Source organism: Furipterus horrens, unplaced genomic scaffold (assembly GCF_987537825.1).
Source record: "Furipterus horrens unplaced genomic scaffold, mFurHor1.1.pri manual_scaffold_11, whole genome shotgun sequence".
Classification (NCBI taxonomy): Eukaryota; Metazoa; Chordata; class Mammalia; order Chiroptera; family Furipteridae; genus Furipterus; species Furipterus horrens.
In genome coordinates this window covers 97349608-97370520 of record NW_028327181.1, presented here as the reverse complement: position 1 = coordinate 97370520, position 20913 = coordinate 97349608, and the positions used below count along the sequence as shown (strand labels likewise).

Below are 20913 nucleotides of genomic sequence, written 5' to 3'. Positions count from 1 at the left end.
TATGCCTTCTGTTCTTCTATTCAGTTAGTATTTAAAACATTCGCATTTCTATCTCTGAGAAACCATATCAATGAAAATTATAACTGATATGAACTATCATTATGACTATCAGTGGTGAGCGTATGGGCAGAAGCAAAATGGTCAGAATTTGCGTTGCTTTGGAAAAATGGAGTTGACATATGTAACATACAGTGTTTTTCTTGCTGAAGTGTGAGGAGGGGGAACCCGTGTTGTGGCCTGGTCCCCGACATCTGTGCCATGGACGGTAATGCCTGACCTGGAATCACGACGGCACCCTGATCGGGTACCAGTCCCCGGTCAGGATGCTCAGGCAACAGGACAGGTGGAGGGAAAAGGAGGACTTCCTGGAAAACCCTTCAGTCCGTGTGCCTGCTGGGCCCCCTGACCCAGTTCCCCCGCTCGGGTCCCGTCCGTATGACCAGGACCTCAGCTCTCGCTCAGTCCACCGGGTGGCACCTGGGGACTGTCTGCTCCCTGTCGCTCCTTTACTGTCCCTGTTTAATCCGCCATGGTCACGTTGCTTTGCCTGCATTGTGTCTTTGCTGGTTGGTCAGAAGCTAAGCAAGAATAATTTGCTTTTCTTGTAAATTTCTTTTATGGGGAAATAATGTAACAAAATTTCTTTTAGGTTGTTACCTATGATACCAGAAGTTAAAAAATAAAAACAACTTCTTAACAGTTAGTTTTGAACTGTTCTTTTAAATCCTCTTATGACGCAAATACTGTGAATGTAATGGTCTTGAATGTTTCGTGGACTTGCAGTTTTAAGCAGATGGGGATCAGGAGTGAGAAAATTGCAACTTTCAGAGGCTAAACAAATCTGATTAGATTTAATGTGTCCTTTCACGTTCTACTAAAAGCCTTGCTACCATAGATTATCCCGAAATTGTTTTGGATTTGAAATTACCGTTTTTACTTTCTTGTCTCACTTCTGTTGTTTTCTCTCTCCCGTGGTGCCCTTTCCAGTTTCATCAGGCTGGGGAGAGATGCCGAACGTTCATCCCAAGGCTGAGAACTCCTGGGGAGGACCCCCCTCCCCTTCCACCCTGGTTGACAACGGCACCGCAGCGTGGGGCAAGCCCCCCAGCAGCGGCAGCGGATGGGGAGACCAGCCCGCGGAGCCGGCCGTGGCGTTCGGGAGAGCCAGCGCGCCTGCCACCGCCCCAGCCCTGTGCAAACCAGGTACGATGGGCATCCGTTCTGCCCGCCCTGATTCAGCCGTTTAGAAACGGATCAGAGTATTTTATTTAGAGGGGTACTTTGCTGTTGAATTTTAAGAATTAATTTTTAAGACACTTGCCTCATTTTATTCACATTTCAAAACTAACATTAAACCAAGACTGTAAAGAAATATTTGCTGTATCTGTTACATGAGCACCAAGGAGTTTTAACAGAAGCCCAGCTTTCCCTTTTAAAGAACAAATAAATAAAAGAATCAGAACAATATATAGCATATTGGCCTGATACACAATTGTGCTCTGGGTACTCTGGGTTCATGCTTTTTCTCTTTTCTTTTCCTTCTTTCCTTCCTTCCTTCCTTCCTTTCTTCCTTCCTTCTTTCCTTCCTTCTGCATTTTCCTCCCATTATCTGAAAGTGTATTAAATGCACATATAAAAATGCATTCTTACAAATGTTCAGAGCACATTTACCAAGGGGAATCTTCTAAGGCGTGGATGACTGACAACGTGATCCTTTTGATGTTAGTATTAGATTGCTGATTCAAGTCTGAGGTTAAAATGAACAGTTCACACGACTGTAGAAACTGCACATTTTTTATGGATGCTCATACGTGTCTTAGATCTTAAAATGCAACTTGATCAGCTGGTGTTTTGGTCCTTCGCGAACACTGTGTAGCACGCTCCATGCCCACCTTCCTGCTGGGTTATTTACTCCATTCGTGTTACTTCTTGTCACAAACCTGACGGGGAAGGCAGCTTCTGAGTGTGTCGGTTCACATACCACTCGGAGGCAGCATGTCTGGGTTTGTGACGTGTCCTCGGAGGCCCAATGCTGTGCCCGTCTGCCCCGTAAGCATCGCAGCTCCATGGCCTGACGGTCTCCAGCTAACTGTGCTCACCTTTCAGTAAAAATTTTAGATAAATTTTATGCCAAAAATCATTTTGTATTTTAAGAAAGAGAAAAAAATAATATCCTGAAATGAAAACTCAGTGCTCACCCTGTAGCTCCACCTGCCTGAGGCCTCAGTTGTCAACTTCCCGTTACTCTGGGGACAGCTCCTGGGATCCAGCCTCAGACCTGCTGCGTCCTTCGTGGTCCCCAGGCGACCCTTGTGGTCACGCTGGGGGAGCGCTGGTCCACACAGCAGACTGGCGCAGGTTTGGCTCAAGCAGTGACATTTTCAGGACTCTGCATATTACTGGCCACCGTGCCATGTAGAGATGGCCACCTTCTCCTGTGGCCCAGGATTCAGTATGGGGATGTTCATGCTTCAAAGTGACCGACAGTCACTTCAGGGAGTTTGGAACAGCACAGACTAAAAAGAGCTGGCGTTTGAAGAAAAAAACATGTCCATTCAGCTCTTAGGTCTGGGGAAAAGGTAGATTGCAGTACACCTCCCCCTAAATGATGTTGTAGCGAGCATTGTCTTCCTCGGGAATGCTGAATTTGACAAGTTCATGTTCGCTCTCTTCCTAGCTTCAAAATCTATGCAAGAAAGCTGGGGCAGTGGTGGGGACGACATGAGCCTCGGGCCCAGTCAGTGGGAAGACGAAGAAGGGGGCATGTGGAACAGTGCTGCTTCCCAGGAAAGCACCTCCTCCTGCAGCTCCTGGGGGAACGCCCCCAAGAAAGGACTCCAAAAGGTGTGCGCCCTAAAGAGAGACGGGAAACTCACCTAGGAACGCGTTCGGCTTACCACGGCATCTCCAGTCAGGGAGGGAAGGTCGGCCTGAGGTCCCCGGCGTGCTCCGAGGGCCCTTGGAGGTCCCCGAGAGCCTGTCAGGGGGTCTCTGCTCAGAGTGGAGTTTTCTAGAGCCCACGTGGGATTGCTCTCGTAGCAAAGCAGGGACAGGGACAGACGTGAGGACCCCGCTGCCTCTGGGGGCCCGTCACTCAGAGCACCTCGCTTCCCCCGCCTTCTCCCTCTAAAGAGTTTGTTTCAGAAAATGTAACTATTTTCCACTTAAAACCCTTATTTATATTAATGTGATGGGCTTGTTGTTTTTTTTAAATTTTTTTTCTAAATTTCTTGGTTTTAATTTTTAGTGCAGTAAATATTGATAGATGTGACCCTCAGTTCCTTCTTCTTCTTTGTCTTCACGAGACGGCAGTTGGGCCCCAAATTCCTACGGCGGACCATTAAGTCGTCCTGAAACAACGGGGCCGCCCTCTGGGAAAGCTTAAATAATATGTGGGCCTTGAGAACTTCTAAGGAGATCACAAATTTAAATATGAAAAATAAAAATGAGAAATAATTTTTGAAACAGTATTGGAATGGGAGAGGCATTTCTAACTTTGATGAAAACCTAAAAAACATAAAAGAAAGACTTGTAAACTGTAGCAGGTAAAGATAAAAACTGTGCGTGACAGAAATACCATGTCCAAAGTCATATGACCAACTGCAGACAAGCATTTATAACTCATGTCGAGGAGAAGGCCGATCTCCCTGGTATTTAAAAAAGGCCCTAGAAACTGATCTTTTTAAAGCCAACCAGTAACCCAACAGAAAACGAGCACGGAGTGTGAAGAGATGATTTATAGGAAAGGAATACAAATAGCCCTCAAATGTAAGCGAGGGAGGGTTAATGAAATGAGCAGGTTTCTTGTTCCTGCCTCCTTACTGCTTCTTTATTCTGTTGGAAGGGATCCCCTGCATTCTGTCATCTTTTAAAGCTTACGAGAGGGGAAAACTTTATAGTCAGCTTTGCATAGTGTTCATCGTAGCAGAGGGCTATGTTCGAAGGAACACTTACTACAGTTATTTGGTAATGGAAGTGACGTGTGCTGTGATGAACTAAGTTCATTCTCGGGAGGAGAATTATCCTGCTTTAAACCCACGAGTCCCACATGTGCCCACCTGCAGACGCGCCCTGTAGCGTCCCACAGAGCTAGCCACGAAACACGCACTGTCAAGGACCTCCTGGGGTACAGCACCATTCAACATTAACACAGAAAGACTCGGTGACTTTAAAGGCCTGTGAATTTTAGGTGTCTCCCTGTCTAGAGGAAATGCATGGAAACGTGACTGACGGGCTTCCCTTGCCCACACTTCGTTCCAGGGCATGAAGACATCTGGCAGGCAGGACGAGGCCTGGATCATGAACCGGCTCATCAAACAACTCACGGACATGGGCTTCCCGGTGACTGGCTCTTGTTCTGCTCCCCTGCCACGCCCCGTGTGTCCCCTCCCGCATGATCCCCGTCGTGTCCTTTCCACACTTGTCACGTGTAACAAGGAAACTCCCTTTCACCTGGGCACTTGTGTTTAGGGATCATTGCTTTGACCCACAGCAAAGAGCCACATCTTTTCTTTCAAGAAAGGTGTGAGAGCCTTTTCCTAGAATTAAGTTTTCGTTGGTTTATAGATATAGTCTTATATTTTCACTTATAATTAAAAGTGAGTTTTTGTTAGTTTACACAATAGATTGACGAAGATCACAAGAGAAAACTTGGTGTAAAGGAAAGTTTTGTGTCCATAAAAAGAATCCTAACCAAACCTACGTAGTTCCTGCATTTCAGTCATGTGTAGGGAGAGCTCAGAACCGCGGGATGGTCCCCTGGAAATGTGTCACAATCTGTTCAGTTCCTAAGGTCCAGCGGCAGGCGTTCAGAGAGCGAGGGGTACCGCTTCTATCTGCCGCGTATTCCCCTCAAATGTCTTCCTTCTATGCCTTTCTTAAGTGGGTATTTAACTTTTGGTTACTGTGGATGTTCCTAACGAGTCCAGAGTGGCCCCAGTCTGGAGGAGGGAACTGCCTCCTGCGTGTTGGGCACAGGCCCTCCAGCCCTGGGCCGGGCGCCGGGCCCTGGTGCCCCCACCCCCACGCACACCTCCCTGTCCTGTGTGAAGGGATGGAAGGAAGATGGGCGCCAGGCACAGGGAACATTATCACAGGGAACCTGCGTGCTTTGTTTTTACATTTCCTGGTGGGGAATCGTTAACAACAGAGCCCAGAGTCCGGAAAGGAGAGGATGAGCCCCGGCACTCTGACTCGCACTGACGCACGCACGGCGGCTGGCCTGAGGGGCAGGTGGTGAGGGGGCCTGGAGCCCGGGGCTGGCCTGGCGGAGGGTTCAGCCTCGCTGAACCGCTGCTGGCCGGGAGCAGGCGCGGGGTACTGCAGCACTGCACTGGGTGTGAAAGTGTTAAATACAAGTTCTGTACCCGAAACGAGTTGGCATTTTCTCATTACAGCTGTTTATTTGCAAAACTTCTAACCTCAGCAATGAGGAAAAGTATTTCCAGTTCCAAAACCTAGCAGCCCTAGATTAATAATGATCCCTTCCCTACACTAATAGTGGTAAAAAGCTCTTTATAAGATTTTCCTTTTGTTAGCACGCCGTTCTAATGGAAACTGTTCCCCACAGAGAGAGCCAGCTGAAGAGGCCTTGAAGAGTAATAATATGAATCTCGACCAGGCCATGAGTAAGTAATACACACACCTCGAGTGCGCTCTTTCCGGAGGTGCCGGTAGCGCGCGTTCCACGGCCGCCGCAGATTAATGGTGGCATCCGCGCTGCGTGAGACAGGCCCAGGCCCCAGCGCAGGAGGAGCTGATGCTGTGCCCTAACCACGGAGCAGGTCCCAGGACTCGTGGCTCTGGGGACGAATGGCCAAATGCCACATTGAACCATGTTGGCTTCGTTCATCTTTTTCCAGAGCTTCAACAAATAGATGAGTTTTCGTTTGGTTTTAAATCTTTTTTGAGGGAGGTAGTAGTGACCCTTGTGAAGGGGGACACTGGGCCACGTGGCAGCCCTCATGCCGCGCTGGCTGGGCCCTGGCGCTCGTGTCCCAGCACCTCCAAGAGTCTTTGCAACTGGGCAGGCCCATCACATGGAGATTGTGGCGGGGGGCGGCAGGGCGGCTGTGTTAGACGGATGCTCAGGGACGTCCCCTCTGAGAACAGGACCCCTGGGGGGTGGGGTGGCCCCGGGGAGGGCATGGCAGAGCCCTGAGGGGCAGTGAGGGCTGAGAGCGGGCATCTCCGTCTCCTGGAGTCGAGGGTCTTCCGCTCAGTGTCCTGACGGGTCCTCGGGGCTCGACCGCCCGCGTTTCTGGTGCGCTCTAGGTGCTCTGCTGGAAAAGAAGGTGGACGTGGACAAGCGTGGACTGGGGGTGACCGACTACAACGGGATGGTCACCAAGTCCCTTGGCTGCCGCCCACCGATCTCCAAAGAGTCTTCCGTGGACCGCCCCACCTTTCTCGACAAGGTATGCGTTTAAGTGGGTTTTGTCTGTTTAGCAAGAGGTGTTTTTCATTTTATCTGTGTCCTTGAAGCCAGATTAAAAACTTGCACTGTGACATTTAAGTGACTTTTACCCAGCTTTTCTACTATATATATGTGTTTAGCTCAAAAGAGGTAGTGTTATGTTTTATATGATGTGGTAAGGAATAAAAAATATTAAAATTGAAAATGACTTTTACTTATTGGGTGAACTTGGCTGGGTTATCTGCTTTAGTTTGTCCAACAGATAAGGGCCATCAGATTTCTGTCACTGTCCTATTTTATATGCATAGTTCTTCCAATTGGAAGCCAGTGTTATATGATGAATCTGAGAAAGAGGGACCAGCGGGCTCTGGCTGGCCCTTGCTTGGATTGGCCACGGCGGAGAGCATGCTGGTGTCTGTGCAGGATCCCCGCCTGCGTGTTTAGCAAGTCCAGTCACTGGTTTGATCCTCTTAATGGCATCCTGGAGTAATGTCCTCTCTGCAGAAGGGCGTGACTTCACAGTATTCAAGTCAATCAAAATGTGGAACCTGGGAAATAACTTGGAAGCCAGAAGGGACCAGTTAGGAAACAAAGGGAAGGCTCACAGGGGAAGAGATGGGGCTTCCTCTCTGTTCTCAAAGAACCCGGGTCGTTGGCGCCACACTCCCTGAGGGGGGTGGGGGGCACGTCCTGGCCCGCCCTGTGCCAGTGTGGCCAGGGTGCTGAGCCACGGCGCCCAGGGACGAGGGCATTGCAGACGAGCAAGTAATTCTGGGAGCGTACGTATTCTGAAATATTCTTTGTTGTTCGTCTGAAATTCCAGTTTACTTGGCATCCGATATTTCTCTTTGCTAAGCGTGGGAGCCTGACTGGTTCCCTTATCTTTCAACCGGGGAGCAATATTACAGGCTTGTTGGAAAGTTAGAGGAGATAAATTTGCAAGTGGCCCGACACACATAGTGAGTTCAGTATGTGTTAAAAAAAAATGTTTGGGCTTCTGTCTGTTTGATAACTTCCCTGATGACCAGATTAAACCGCGTGAGGCCGTGTGTGTCGGTCAGAAGAGCTGGCCGTCAGCAGAACCCTACCCAGGGTCTCCTAGGGCCTGTGTCTCTGGAGGCGGTTGCAAACTGTTTTCCAAATCAGAGTTTCTGTCTCTTTTTTCCTGCCCTGTAGCCCTAGGTGGGGTCGGTGTGGATGAGAATATTATAAGCTAACACATGTGTTTGTGGAATAATTGTTAACATGAAAATAGCATCTTAATCCTGTTTATTTCTTCTTCGCTCTTCCATTGCCCCTGTTCTCCATTCTGCCACATTTTGCTCTTTTAATTCTTTCTTTTTTTTTTTTTTTTACACTTCCCCTTCTTACCCCCTTCTCTCCCTCCCACCTCCCCCCTTGTTACTGTTAGTCTACTTCTTGTTTACATAGCTCTGGTTCAATTTTGCTCATTTGTTTTCTTTTAATTCTTTCTTCCTCCCTATCCCATGCATGTCCTGGGGAAACTGCCGTGTGCCCTGTCTGTGGGTGGGCACGGCACACAGCTCACCCTTTCTCTCTCCACTCAGGACGGCGGCCTCGTGGAAGAGCCCACGACTTCACCGTTTTTGCCTTCGCCAAGCCTGAAGCCCCCCCTCTCGAGCAGTGCACTCCCTAACCAGGCCCTGGGTGGGCTTGCCTCAGGGCTGGGCATGCAAAACTTGAATTCTTCTCGACAGGTGAGGCTGTGCGCAGAGGGCCCGAGCGGCCTCTCTTCCCCCGGCCCCGGCCAGGTGCCGAGACTCAGCCGGCCGGCCTCATTTTACTCCGCATTGTGCTCTAAAGTGCGGTCGGACGTGGGGAGGCGACTAAAGTATCCTAACGGTTCTCCTTTCAGTTACTTACTGGGGTCAAGACTTGAATTTCGTTCTTGAGATTTAACCATATTACAGGAACTATTTCAGAATTATATGTATTTTCCCACATAACTAAAATGTATTTGAGCTCGGCACCCTTGGTGCTGACTTACTGCTTGTTTAAATAGCATATAAATGAAAACGTTAAATGTGCTCCTCTGCCAGAAAACAGCACATTCTCCCCTTTTTCTCAGAAATAGAGGCGACATCTCTGGTACAGGTCTCGGTGGCTTTCAGAGTCCCGTTGGCGGTTTCCCAGCCTCCACTCTCGAGGGGAAGTGAAAACCACTGTCAGCCAGCACTGGAGGGTGGGCCTGAGGGTTTTGATTGGCAGCTGCTCCATGTCCCTTTCCTGCCCCAGATTCTCTCGAATGAGCTGGTGTGTAAGCAGACCATTCTCATCCCACCAGGAGGACCCCCTTTCTTGTTGATTTCCTCATGGATGAGGCTGACACGCACACATGTTTCAGACTTCTCTTTAAGTAACTGCTGTGACATTTAGGGTGGCCAGACAGTCCCAAGCGTGCCTGTTGTCCCAGCTAATTACCAGCAGTGTGTCTTTACTGTCTGCACCGTCTCAGTCTGCCTGGCCCTTGGCATCTGACACAGCCGAGGGGGTAGGGTAGTTCAGTGGGACGCCTGCACGTCACACATCCTGCCATCTGCAGGCCGGGGTCCTGCTCAGCCTTGTTTCGGGACATTTAAAAACTGACGCTTCTGTGGTTTAAAACATGGCTAGCTACCTGGACTGAATTTCTGTCATCTGTAACCCATTTAAGCAACAGTTAGGGAAACGACACTTGGGTGGGAGTTCCCCACAGGGAGCGGAGACCATATTGCGTTCCCGTTAGGAAAACGGACCGATTCCCGCAGAGTTCCTGTCGCTCTGACACTGTGACGACTTTTCCCCTCCGCCCCCTGCAGATACCGAGCGGCAGTCTGGGCGTGTTCGGCAGCGGCGGAGCAGCACAAGCCAGGAGCGCGCCGCCACCCATGCCGCCCGTGCCGCAGCTGAACCCCTCCCAGCCTGGCCTCCGTGCGCAAGTGCCTCAGTTTCTATCCCCTCAGGTCAGACCCACGGTCGCGAGGGACAGAGCTCGGGGCGGGGGGGGGGGGCATTGCAGTAGCCAGTGCTCGGCCCCTGGTTGGTTCGGGGCAGTGAGTTCCAGGCAAAGAGTGCCCTTGACAGTCAAGGTCAGGGCTGGCAGAGCCACGCAGGTGCATGTGCCACAAGGGAGGCCCGGGGCACTGTGCCCACCGAGGAGCGGGTCTGCTCCCACGATCAGGGGGACCACTTTCTGAGCACATAAACTTGAGAAGGGGCTACTGTCCACGCTGGGAGAAGACCCCCCTGTGGGGGCCATGGTGCCACCAACAAGGAGGCGTGCACCTGCCTTCCTTGAGAAGGCGCAACCCGGGCAACGGTGACGCCTTCTCTGAGACTCCCCCTGCGCCACCTGCAGCCCTTCGATTGGGCCCATTGATTGTCTCTGTGATGAGGTGGCCCAGAGTCACTCCTAGATAGGAAATGAGAAAGTCAATTCGTAACTAGAAGATTTGGAGGAAGAAATCTTTCTTCCCTTCTTCCTTTCCCCTCCCTTCTCTCCTTCCCTCTTTCCTTCCTTATCTTCACAGAAGCATGTTAACTCACCTTAAAAGCTCCACAGAATGTTATAATGTTCACTCGCGAGGCAAATATAAGTATCGTTTAACTAACCGGTTTTCAGTGTGGAACCGACAGAGAAGGAGATGCTCCAGCAGTGACCCAGGGCCCCCGCGTGTTTTCTGTTGAACAGGTTCAAGCACAGCTTTTGCAGTTTGCAGCAAAAAACATTGGTCTCAACCCTGCACTATTGACCTCGCCGATTAACCCTCAGCACATGACGATGTTGAACCAGCTCTATCAGCTGCAGCTGGTGAGTGCGTGGGCCCGTCCCAGTCCCGGTCTCGAGCCAGGGGTAGGGCCCCCGATGTTCACGGCGGTGACATGCCTGTAGAGATGCCAGCAGCTGGCTGGTGAGGGCAGGCGGTGGGACCCTCCTGTCATGGAGACGCTTACACTATGAACTGTGAAAAGAAGGAGAAGGCGTCCCACGCGGGTGTTTTCACTCAATTAGTGAACATGTGGCTCACAGGATCCCCCAGACCCCACGTCAGGCGTGTCGTGGCGTGAGCTCTCAGCCCGCCAGGCTCATCCCGTCTCCCACCTCGGCCGCAGAACACAAAACATCATTCCGCTGACGGCTTCCTCAATTCTTCTGAGGGTGGAATACGCCACGTAATTCTAGAAGCATGAGAGCAGCTCTTCCTCCGGAGCACGTGCCTCAGAAATGAGGACGCAGTGCGCAGTCAGAGCCCCCGCTGAGAAAGGCCGATGTAGCCTGTCATTCCTGGAAGTGTTGCAATTGAGCATATCTTGGATTCTGAGTTTTTAACAGTCCTGGTGCTTTTACTGTAAAATGCCATGTCATGGTGTCAAGGGACGCAATGGATTTCTGTACACCAAAGGACATTGTGTATTTTTCTTGCTTTCATATGTTGACACCTGATTTTCTTAGAAGGCTTGTCCCACAACTTCATCTCCTAGAAAATGACCAGGAATCATAAGAAAACAAGGCATCCGGTAGACAAAACCATTGTCATCAAACTACCCCTCCTAGGTGCTCTCAGTGCCGACCCCGGCCCGCCTGGTGGGTGTACGTCCAGCCCGTGGGAGGGGCCACGTTCCCATAGGCAGCCCAGCAGGGGGAGGAGGAGCGTGCCTGGAGACTGTCGTGGGCTCCTGGGAGTGCACAGGGCTCGGGCGGGGGGCCAGGGCACCGCTGGGCTCTCAGGGAGACGGCCGTACCGTGAGGCCCGGGAGCCGTGTGTGAGTGGTGTCGTTTACAATGGCCAGCAATTGGAAGAGACCTTGACCTCAGGTGGAGAGGCTGCCACCATAAAGCGTGTTATTTACAGCTCTGGCAGGACACGTGGCTGGTTGTCACTGGCCTGCTGGTCTGGAACCCTTTATTCACACACTTTATTGACCCCATTGTACGAAAGACACCACAAAAATAACGAATTTTATGTTTCATGTGTTCTGATTTTAAAATAGTGTATACTGTTTTCACATTTTTTCCAGAAAAATTGGTAAAATAAAGTTCCAGTGCATCCTAGGGTTATGTTTTAGGGCCTATAGGATTCACTTAAGTGAAGTATTTTATTCCTTCATAACTTAGAGATCAGTGAGGCCTTTCCAATAGTGTAGCCTCTACAGTTGTTTGGATTCTAGTTTAATATATCCTCTTGCCAGACACTTTCCAGAAAATCCATATTGTATGAAAAAAATTTATAATATTGAGCCAAGATTTTGAAACAGATGACCAGACCTTCTGCATCCATGTCCAGAAAAGTGTCACGGTCACTGCGGCCGCCTCGTGGGCGGGGCCTGGGTTTCAGGCTCCACAGTGAGTGAGCGCGGCGCGCAACCCCCAACGCCACTGGCAGGCCCTTGGGCAGGGGTGACTCTGGGTCCGGGCCACCGCTCGCCGCCGCCCACCATTGCCCCTGAGCCGCTGTGGGCAGCGTTAGCGTGTATTGTTTTACCCTCATTTCACTTTAATTTTCATTTGTAATACTTGACCAGAAGAATTCTGACCTCTTCATTAACTCAAGAATAGTGACGGGCTCCATTACAGACACTCAGCAGGGGTACTGACTGCGCTGCTCTGCAGAAAGCCGCGCACAGCGAGGGCTTTGGGAAGGCGTTTCTCCCTCGGGAGAGGTTCCTGGCCACATAGTGTGCGAAGGGGACTAAGACTCCTGGCCGTGTTCTCTTAGTTTTTTAACTCACGTACTGAAGGGGAACCGCTCGCTGGCGGCTTTTTCGCAGCGTGTTGATGGCTCTTTCTGTCGGCAGGCGTACCAACGTTTACAGATCCAGCAGCAGATGCTCCAGGCCCAGCGGAACGTGTCCGGACCCCTGAGACAGCAAGAGCAGCAAGTGGGTGCCGTCCGGGCCCGGCGGGTCCATGCGCGCGTCCTCGCTGCTCCGGGGGACGCTGACTGATGGGCTAGTCCACTGATGGGTGTTTCTCTCGCTAAGCCTCCCCTGCTGAAAGTCTCGGGGTCACCTAGGTTTGGGGGGAGGTTGGCAGTGGAGACTGACAAAGGGGTGACGGGCATCGCTGGCCCCGCTCACGTGCGCATGTCTGCCGCCAGGTTGCGCGCACAATCACTAACCTGCAGCAGCAGATCCAGCAGCAGCAGCGCCAGCTGGCCCAGGCCCTGCTCGTGAAGCCCCCGCCGCCCCCGCCGCACCTGCCTCTGCACCCCTCTGCAGGCAAATCGGCCCTGGACAGCTTCCCCCCGCACCCTCAGGCCCCCGGCCCGCCCGACCTGCAGACCAAAGAGCAGCAGTCTGCACCCAACACCTTTGCTCCTTACCCTCTTGGTGAGTCTGGGGGCCCCACGTGTGACAGCCCAGGTCGTGTGGGGCCCACGTCCCCAGCGGGCCGAGAGCGGCTGTCTCGGGCTCCGTGGGGCAGGAGCGGCCCTGGCTGCCCCTGCAGAGCAGGACAAGCTATAAATACTTCCCGCCCGAACTCCTTTAGAAGCAGTTCCAGTGAGAGTCCCCAGATTGCCGCATGCCCCTTGTCGAGTCCGCAGTCTGTTCTGCCCCTGGGTTGCCCCGCCTTCCCTTAGCCACCGCCGTCCTCCCGCCTCAGCCGCAGGGAAGAGTGTGGCACTCTTGTGCCAGGAAAGGTGTTTGGATTTCCTAATTGTGTGGCCTCGTTCTGTTTTTCTGTGAATGAGAAGCCGCATGACCATGCTTAGCACTGAAAAAAGTAAAAGGAGGAGACTCCTCGGTCTTCCTCAATCAGAGACTGCTTATTACCTTTTTCTCCTTAACTCAGTGCCTAGGAATGTGTGTTGTTGAGAAGACAAGGTTTCTTTTTCTTGTCCACACTGAATGGGACCGTATTTGGCTGTGAGTCCAGTCTTCCATCGACTCCAGGGGAGCTTTAGGGTGACCGTGGAGAGGATGGGGCCTGTCCTGACGGTGTGTTCATCTGCAGCTGGACTGAACCCGAACGTGAATGTCGGCAGCATGGACATGACCGGCGGCTTGTCGGTGAAGGACTCGTCCCAGTCCCAGTCGCGCCTCCCTCAGTGGACACACCCTAGCCCGATGGACAGCGTACCCGGTGCTGCTTCCCCTCTCGACCAGAACCCCGGCAAGCACGGTACGGCCGAGCCCGGTGCCCGGCGCAGCTCTCCCTCTGTCCGCCGGGCCGCGGCTGCGGTGCCGAGAGCTGAGTGCAGACGCCCCACTCCGTTGCAGGGGACGTACACGCCCCCTGGTCAGTGACCCGCTTCTTGAAACCTCAGGCGCCAGGTCTTAGCTACAAACCCAGAAGAACCTGAAAATGCCCCAGAGCTGCAAACAATAAGGGTCATAGCCTGCTTAGCTTTTGTTTACATCTGTTTTCCTCAACAAAAATGTTGAGTCTACTGAACTTTTTTTCAATAGAAAATCAAAAGCTTAGAAAAGAGGAAGAAGCAAAAATGCTAATAACCATAACAGGTGATCTCACCATTAAGCATTAAATTTAGCTCCAAATTTCCTGGTAGCATAAGCAGCAGAGAAAATGTAACGGGATATAATTGTGTCTTGATACAAAGCATTCTAAAAAGAGAGTCTTTCTAATGGTTAATTCTCCAAGAGAACCGTCACGTGCCGTGCGGGCACTTCCCTGGGTACGAATGAGCTCGGTGGCCTGTGGCGAGGTGGGTTCACTGGCCTCTGGGTTTACACACAGGCTTGTCCTTCCCAGTGAGGGCGACACTCGGAGGGAGGCCAGCATAGAGCCGCGGGCTCCCCGCCGAGACCCGTACATTGTCCCAGGAAAGCTGTGCTGGGCCAGCTTCCGGCTGGGGGTGTGCATTTTGTCAGGGTGGCCAACTGGACAAGCTGACACGGTTCTTGAAGAGTTTGTCTTTCAAGGGCGAAGTCGCTTATTCTCCGAGAATGCTAGACTCACCGGGTCTGACAGTTCACGTTCTGTGATGGGCAAGACCTGGTGCTTGGCCAGGGGGAGCTCGGGGTTCTCTGTTCACTCTCGTTTCCTGCTGTACCCACAGGTGCTATCCCTGGAGGTCTGAGCATTGGGCCTCCAGCTAAGTCCTCCATTGATGACTCCTACGGCCGGTACGATTTAATCCAGAACAGCGAGTCACCAGCCAGTCCTCCGGTAGCTGTCCCCCATAGCTGGTCACGTGCCAAATCTGACAGTGATAAAATCTCAAATGGCTCCAGCATCAACTGGCCCCCAGGTGAGAGCCGGCACCACGTCGTGCAGCCTCAGAGCAGAACACCCTTGCCCAGGGGAGCAGTGAGGCCCACGGGAAGCCAGGCCCTGGGCTAGGAATCCTGGAGGGGTCAGCCCATAGTGCTGGCTCTTCCACTGGACACCCACGTGTCAGAGCAGTGCTGGGTGTGGTTGGCACCGGACACTTGTCTGTCACCACGTCCCTCAGTGCAAGGAGCGGACAGGCACGGCCCTGCGTCCTGTCTGCTCTGGTGTTTCTGGGCTTTGGCATACCAGCTGAGCAGTCTTACGTGGTAGCTAAAATGCCTGGTTCTGGTTTGTTCCAGAGGACTGGTGATTCACCAAAGAAAGTCTAAAATATCCCTTTTGATTCGATTAGCAGATTATTAAAAGTTTGATTTAATTAGCAGATTATTAGAAATTCCATAAATTATCATGAAGCAACGTGAAGGTATCTAATACTCATGTTTTGATATTCGTTTTGTTTGGAATTTTCCAGAATTTCATCCTGGAGTTCCTTGGAAAGGACTTCAGAACATAGATCCTGAGAATGACCCTGACGTCACTCCTGGAAGTGTCCCCACTGGGCCGACCATCAACACCACCATACAGGATGTGAACCGCTACCTCCTCAAGAGTGGAGGTGAGGAACCCCGCCTGCGCTTGCATGGGGGCTCTGTGCCATGCTCAGTGGCACCCAGGGGGTGACAGTGTGAGATAGAGATCAGAGGGTCCTCGGCCAGGGCGACTGGGAGCTTCCTGGATCATCTCTCTGCCCGTGGTGTCCCGTGGCATGTGCCAGTTGGAACATGTTAGAGGTGTCTCACTGCAGGAGCGTCCTCTGTCCCAGGAGCAGCCACCCCCTAGAAAATGCCAGCCCCTGCGCTCCAGCACCCCATATGGTCTGTTATTAGGAAGCAGGGGAGTGGAGGGGGCACACCTTCATGGAGATGCTTACCAAACTCGCCACCGCCCCAGGGCAATGAGGAAGCTGCAGTGGCCGCCCCGTACTGACCCCTTTCTCCAGAGCAGAGGTGCTGCCCGCACCAGGAAGGAGCTCCCTGGGCGACCCCTCTGGCTGACCCAACTCGGGGACCGAGCCCCACGGGTGTCTCTGAGTGACCAGCTTGATCTGAAGTAGAGAGAACGAAGTTAGGAAAACGTGCCCTGGAAGGAGAGCAGAGAGACGGCTGCCGATTTCACATGTTTCTGTGTGAGAGTGTCTGCTGTCTTCTGCTGAGTGTGCGAGGGGCTGTTCAGTTTACATTTCTGGTTTTTATCTGGTGTCATTGGCACTAACTTCTGGCTTGGTGTTAAGTTAAGCTGGTGCCTTAGCCCAGTACCTGCTCAGGGGCCACTTGTCGCTCTGACCCTGTCGGCCGGCAGCCTGGAATGCGGCCGTGCCATCTCCAGGCATCGAGCCGGTACTTCCTCTAGAAAGGAAACGTAATTGTAATTTTATGGGACACATTTCACTGTTCAAAAATGTTCAGACTGGAACCCTTAAGATCTGAGGCCCTGTTGTTAATTGTAAAAGAAATACCGTGTGGAGCTGAATGGCCTGCAGTCCGGGGCTCCTGGCTTGGCTGCCTGTCGTCGCTCATTGAAAGAAGAGGGTTAGGAAGTGAGCTTAGGGTGCCAGGCGGCTTCTGTCCTTTAAAACTGAGGGTGTGCGAACCGCAGATAAATTTAAATGCCATGGACTCAGCTGCCCTCGATCTAGGAGGCCGGGTGCAGCTGCGCCGTGAACGCTGCACCACCCCGGCCGCCACTGAAGGCCGCCGTGAGACTGTTCCCTGCACTGCCCAGGGGGGCCCTGCCACGGGGCTCCCAGGTCCCCTCCCTCAGCCACCTCCACACGCCACACAGAGTTCTGGTTCCATCCTGCTTCCACCTTGTTTCGTCCTTCCCTAGCTGCCAGCTTCCTCCGGTGACTGTGGGGGCGGGGTGGGGGAACATGCCAGAGAGCAGGGGGGTACCTTCTGGGGAGCGTGTGTCTCGGGCCTGCACACCCTCAGCCTCCTTCCAGGTGCAGAAGCAGCTTTTCAGAGTAGGAAACTGCTGTCCTGGGGGTGCGGTAGCTCAAGTTCAGTTATCAGTGCAGGTGTCTCTTCGTTATCCTGTAGTTCAAAGAGAGATACGGGAGGTGCTGCGGTTCCTGAAACAGGTTCAGTCCGAACAAAGGACTCGACTCTCATGGCAAAATTTATAACAAAAGGCTCGGGGCTTTGTTTTTTATTTTGTAGTTTTGTGGGTCGTGTTTGAGGCGTGACAGGGTGGCAGTTGCCCTGCACTTTTATTTTTACTGTGTTTGCAAGGGGAGATCGCTTCAATGCTGTGAAACTGACGTGATGTTTCACACCTTCTGGTGACAGCCTCTCCTCTCATGCCCCAAGACCCTATCCAAGAAGTTTCAGCTCTTTCCAGCCTTTGCCTCCGCAGCTGTCACGAGGCCTCTGCCTCTCCCAGTGGCTTGGGGACCCAGAGGAGGAGGCAGGCCTGGGTCTTCCTTCCCTCACCATGGCCTTGACCATTTCACGCGTCTGTTTGCAGCTGTCTGCCTAAAGCAGGAGCTCAGGTTGGCTCTGGTTGCTAGGGTGCTCACACCCACAGCGGGCCCAGCACGCCTGCTGCCCACATGCTTGATGCCGTGTTTGGTCCAGCAGGACCTTCCCTGTTGCCATAGATATTACGAGTCTTTCCAGTAGAAACAGAGAACGGTTTGTAAAAAACTTCAGAACAATTTGAGTCTGAAGTGTTAGGACCAAGATGTAAAGAAATGTGGACACACAGGAACAAGATGTGTAGCTGGGTTGTAAGAAGGAACTCACATAAGGAGGGTGTGTTTCTCACATGTTTCTTCAGATACAGTTCTGTGTCCCATCGAAGTTTCTCATCCAGACTCCGAAACTGGGTCAGAACACTGCGCAGGTTCTTCCACCAGCCAGTTCCGGGGGGCGGGGGGGTCGTTTCGATGATGTTTTAGTGTCTTGTTTTAAAGAGAGAGAGAGCGAGCGCACTTCTGCATTTTTATTCTTGCTAACGTTTGTTGTGATATTTACAAAGGGGGTGTGTTTAGACCTTGATACTCCCATGACCGTTCAGCTAAAGAGAAGGGGCAGGAGAGGACGATCTGCCCTATGTCTAAGGTAGTTTTTTGGCATCTCTTTTTCTGATCAGTGACTCACTTGCTAAGATTAGCATTTGTCTGTTGTGGGGTCACAGTGGACTCCGGTGGCCAGGGCTGGAAACTGCGCTCCGGGGAGCAGCAACAGCGACCCTTCTGCCGCTGGCACCTCCTGCGCGCCGGTGAGGCGGGCGCAGCGGGCACCCAGGCGTCTGCGCCTCCCAGCCGGGCCCCTGCAGGGGCTGGCGCTGATGGTCGCGACCGTTTTTTTTTTGTTCTTCTAAAGAGCCTTAAAACACCCTTCCCCCACCCAGGTGCCAAGATGCTGAACGGCTCAGCCAGTGGGGTGGCTGGGCTGCACCCAGGCCCCAGGGAGGCTGGGAGGCCAGGTCTCAGAGCCGTGCGGGACGGCAGCGCCAGCGGGTTCTGTCTGAGGGCATGGCTCTGAGCAGGCACTGACGCGCAAAGCGGCAGCAGGAGAGACGCACGCCGTCGGGCTCTGGCCTTGACGGAGGGTCCGCTCTGTGTCCTGGCAGATAGGTTGCTAGGTCGGCTTTAACTCCAGGCCACGGAAGTGCTGTTTGCTTGACAGCAAACTTGCTTTTGGCTCATTTAGTAAATTCATTAAGTCTCAGAAACACTGGCCAGGGCTGCACCAAACACCGGCGGGGGTCCGAGGGAGCGTGGTCCCGTGGTTGTCGGCTGGAGGTGCTGTACTTAGTGCCAGAGACCCTTTGGGGGGTGTCCCCAAGACTGCACAGACCCTTCTCCATCTCAAGAATGCCTGTGTTCCTGTTTCTGCCCTTCTAGGTAAACTGTCAGACATGAAGTCAACGTGGTCCTCTGGCCCTGCCTCCCACACGCAAGCCTCTCTGTCTCATGAACTGTGGAAGGTGCCCAGAAACACTACTGCACCCACGAGGCCGCCTCCAGGGTTAACCAATCCCAAGCCTTCCTCCACCTGGGGAGCCAGCCCCCTCGGCTGGACCAGCTCTTACTCCTCCGGTACGCATCGGCGCTCCTGCTCAGACGAGGTGGGGGCTCCGTGTCCACTGCGTCCATCCTCAAGGGCGCATACCTGCCGCTCCTTTGTGAGGATCCCGGCCCCCACCCTGGGACCCTGGGAGGGCTGGCAGGGGCCAGCGGGCCCTAGACCCTCGGGACGTTGCCTGGGCTCAGCTCCAGCTGTCAGTGCGCACGGCATCCGCCCGGGACGAGCAAGCTCATGGCAGGGTCACTGTGAGGAGGAAGCTCCCAGGGTCACAGCACATGCAGGGGCCACACTGGGTCCTGAGAGAAGGCCTGTCAACCAGCACAGGAGCTCAGTGCCAGTCTGATGAATGCTTCTCCACAGCCCTTTCCTGAGGCGCAGGGCTTTCCTGGCCAAACAGACCCCCACTGTGTGAGACCCCTCGGCTGGCCGGCAGGGATGAACGGCGGGCGCTGGGCACCCAGGACGCCGAGGGTGAAGCTAGCCGGGCCGTGTGACATGCCGTCTCCCCCGATAGCAGCCTTGTGCTTGGCCTTGGGAACAAGTAGCCGAGAGAGGGAGGCCCAGGCATTAGCCCCAGGGTCTGCGCAGTGATGCTCCGTGCTGCCGGCTGCCTGCGTGCGGCTTGTTGACTGAGTTCTTCCCTGGTCTCATGCAGGTTCTGCTTGGAGCACCGACACCTCAGGAAGAACCAGCAGCTGGCTCGTTCTCCGCAACCTCACGCCCCAGGTACTGGCGGTGAGGGGGGTTGCTGTGACCCGCCCCTGGTACACCGTCTCTGTGCTGGGCACCCTCATTCAGGGCCCAAAGGGGACATGAGCAGCAATAAGTAGACATGCCCAGGGGTCTTTTAACCATGTTCCTGGAGGATTGTTTACTTTTTACTCTTGAGGCTTGAAAACTATACCTTTTTGATCAGAGCTGCCTGCCTTTAATGGTACCCACCCACGAGTGATTTGGCCCGTGTCCCCGTCCCAGGCCACGGGCCGCCGGAAACCGTAGGCTCCATGTGGTGCACTCCGGCAAGGGGGTCAGAACCAGAATGGGCTTCTTGCTTCTGGTTGGCTGTCATCAAACATGACTGAAGTGTCCCACATTTTAAATTGCATGGCCACAGAGCTGTATCGTGAAGCCATATTATAAGAAACATTTTCCCACCATTCAGCGCACCCAATTTCATATACAGGAGTCCCTCACTATATCACGGTTCACTTACCGTGGCCTCGCTATATCGCAGGATTTTTAAAAATATTATATTTAATTATTTATCGTGAATTTTTCGCTATATCACGGGATTTTGCGGTACTGTACACGTGTGTTGTTAAAGTGACGTAGGCTTAGAGTGTAGAATAAATGTAAGGTTCCTACTTCACGGGGGTTCTGGAACGTGATACTCGCGATAAGTGAGGGAATACTGTACATCTCCTTTGAAGAACATAGTGGAAGAAGTCACAGGAAGCTCGTGACCGCCCCTCTGCTTCCTCCATCAGATTGATGGCTCTACCCTGCGGACGCTGTGTTTGCAGCACGGGCCGCTCATCACATTCCACCTGAACCTGACTCAAGGCAACGCCGTGGTCCGCTACAGCTCCAAGGAGGAGGCCGCCAAGGCCCAGAAGTCCCTGCACATGTACGTGCCCTGCCCCCTGCAGCCCCAGCAGCGTGTGGACGTGTCCCTGGGCTGCTGTGCCCGGGCACCACAGGCAGACATGCGTGGGCGCGTGGTTCTGGAGGCTGGAAGTCCCGGGTGTCGGCAGGGCCCGTTCCTCCCAAGGCCTCACTCCTTGGCTTGCAGGCGGCCACCCTCCCTGAGTCCTCGCAGGGTTATCTGACTCTGTCCGTGTCCTGACTTCCTCTTCTTATCAGGACACTAGTCCTCATTCTACCCTAATCATCTCTTTAAAGACTTCTCTCCAAATGCAAGCTCATCCAGAGGTGCTGGTGGTTGGGGCTTCAACATATATGAATTGGAGGAGACACAGTTCACCCCGTGACTACTGCTGAGTCGCTGTGGCCATGCCGCCCACTAGGGAGGGGCCCCCAGAGAGTGAGTGTAGAGCCCAGTGATAGAAAGAAGACACTCTCCACCCGACCCCAGGGAATGGCAGGCGTGTGACCCTCACAGCCAGCTCTTCCCCCGAGGAAAGCAGTGTTTTTAGCTTTTTTTTTTT

At 53.0% G+C, this 20913-nt stretch overlaps 1 protein-coding gene across 3 annotated transcripts in view; it reads left to right on the top strand.

The window, feature by feature from the left end:
- Window positions 1-20913, top strand: part of TNRC6C (trinucleotide repeat containing adaptor 6C) — a 100677-nt gene that overhangs the window by 72284 nt on the left and 7480 nt on the right. For all 3 annotated transcript variants that reach the window (XM_090257377.1, XM_090257378.1, XM_090257379.1), the window contains exons 6-21: window positions 988-1203; window positions 2678-2844; window positions 4261-4341; window positions 5570-5627; window positions 6274-6416; window positions 7984-8133; window positions 9235-9378; window positions 10107-10226; window positions 12212-12295; window positions 12514-12745; window positions 13371-13538; window positions 14437-14628; window positions 15124-15267; window positions 18562-18756; window positions 19401-19471; window positions 20233-20372. In XM_090257377.1, coding sequence (XP_090113503.1) covers window positions 988-1203; window positions 2678-2844; window positions 4261-4341; window positions 5570-5627; window positions 6274-6416; window positions 7984-8133; window positions 9235-9378; window positions 10107-10226; window positions 12212-12295; window positions 12514-12745; window positions 13371-13538; window positions 14437-14628; window positions 15124-15267; window positions 18562-18756; window positions 19401-19471; window positions 20233-20372 — 2305 coding nt within the window. The remainder of the gene's footprint in view (window positions 1-987; window positions 1204-2677; window positions 2845-4260; window positions 4342-5569; window positions 5628-6273; window positions 6417-7983; window positions 8134-9234; window positions 9379-10106; window positions 10227-12211; window positions 12296-12513; window positions 12746-13370; window positions 13539-14436; window positions 14629-15123; window positions 15268-18561; window positions 18757-19400; window positions 19472-20232; window positions 20373-20913) is intronic.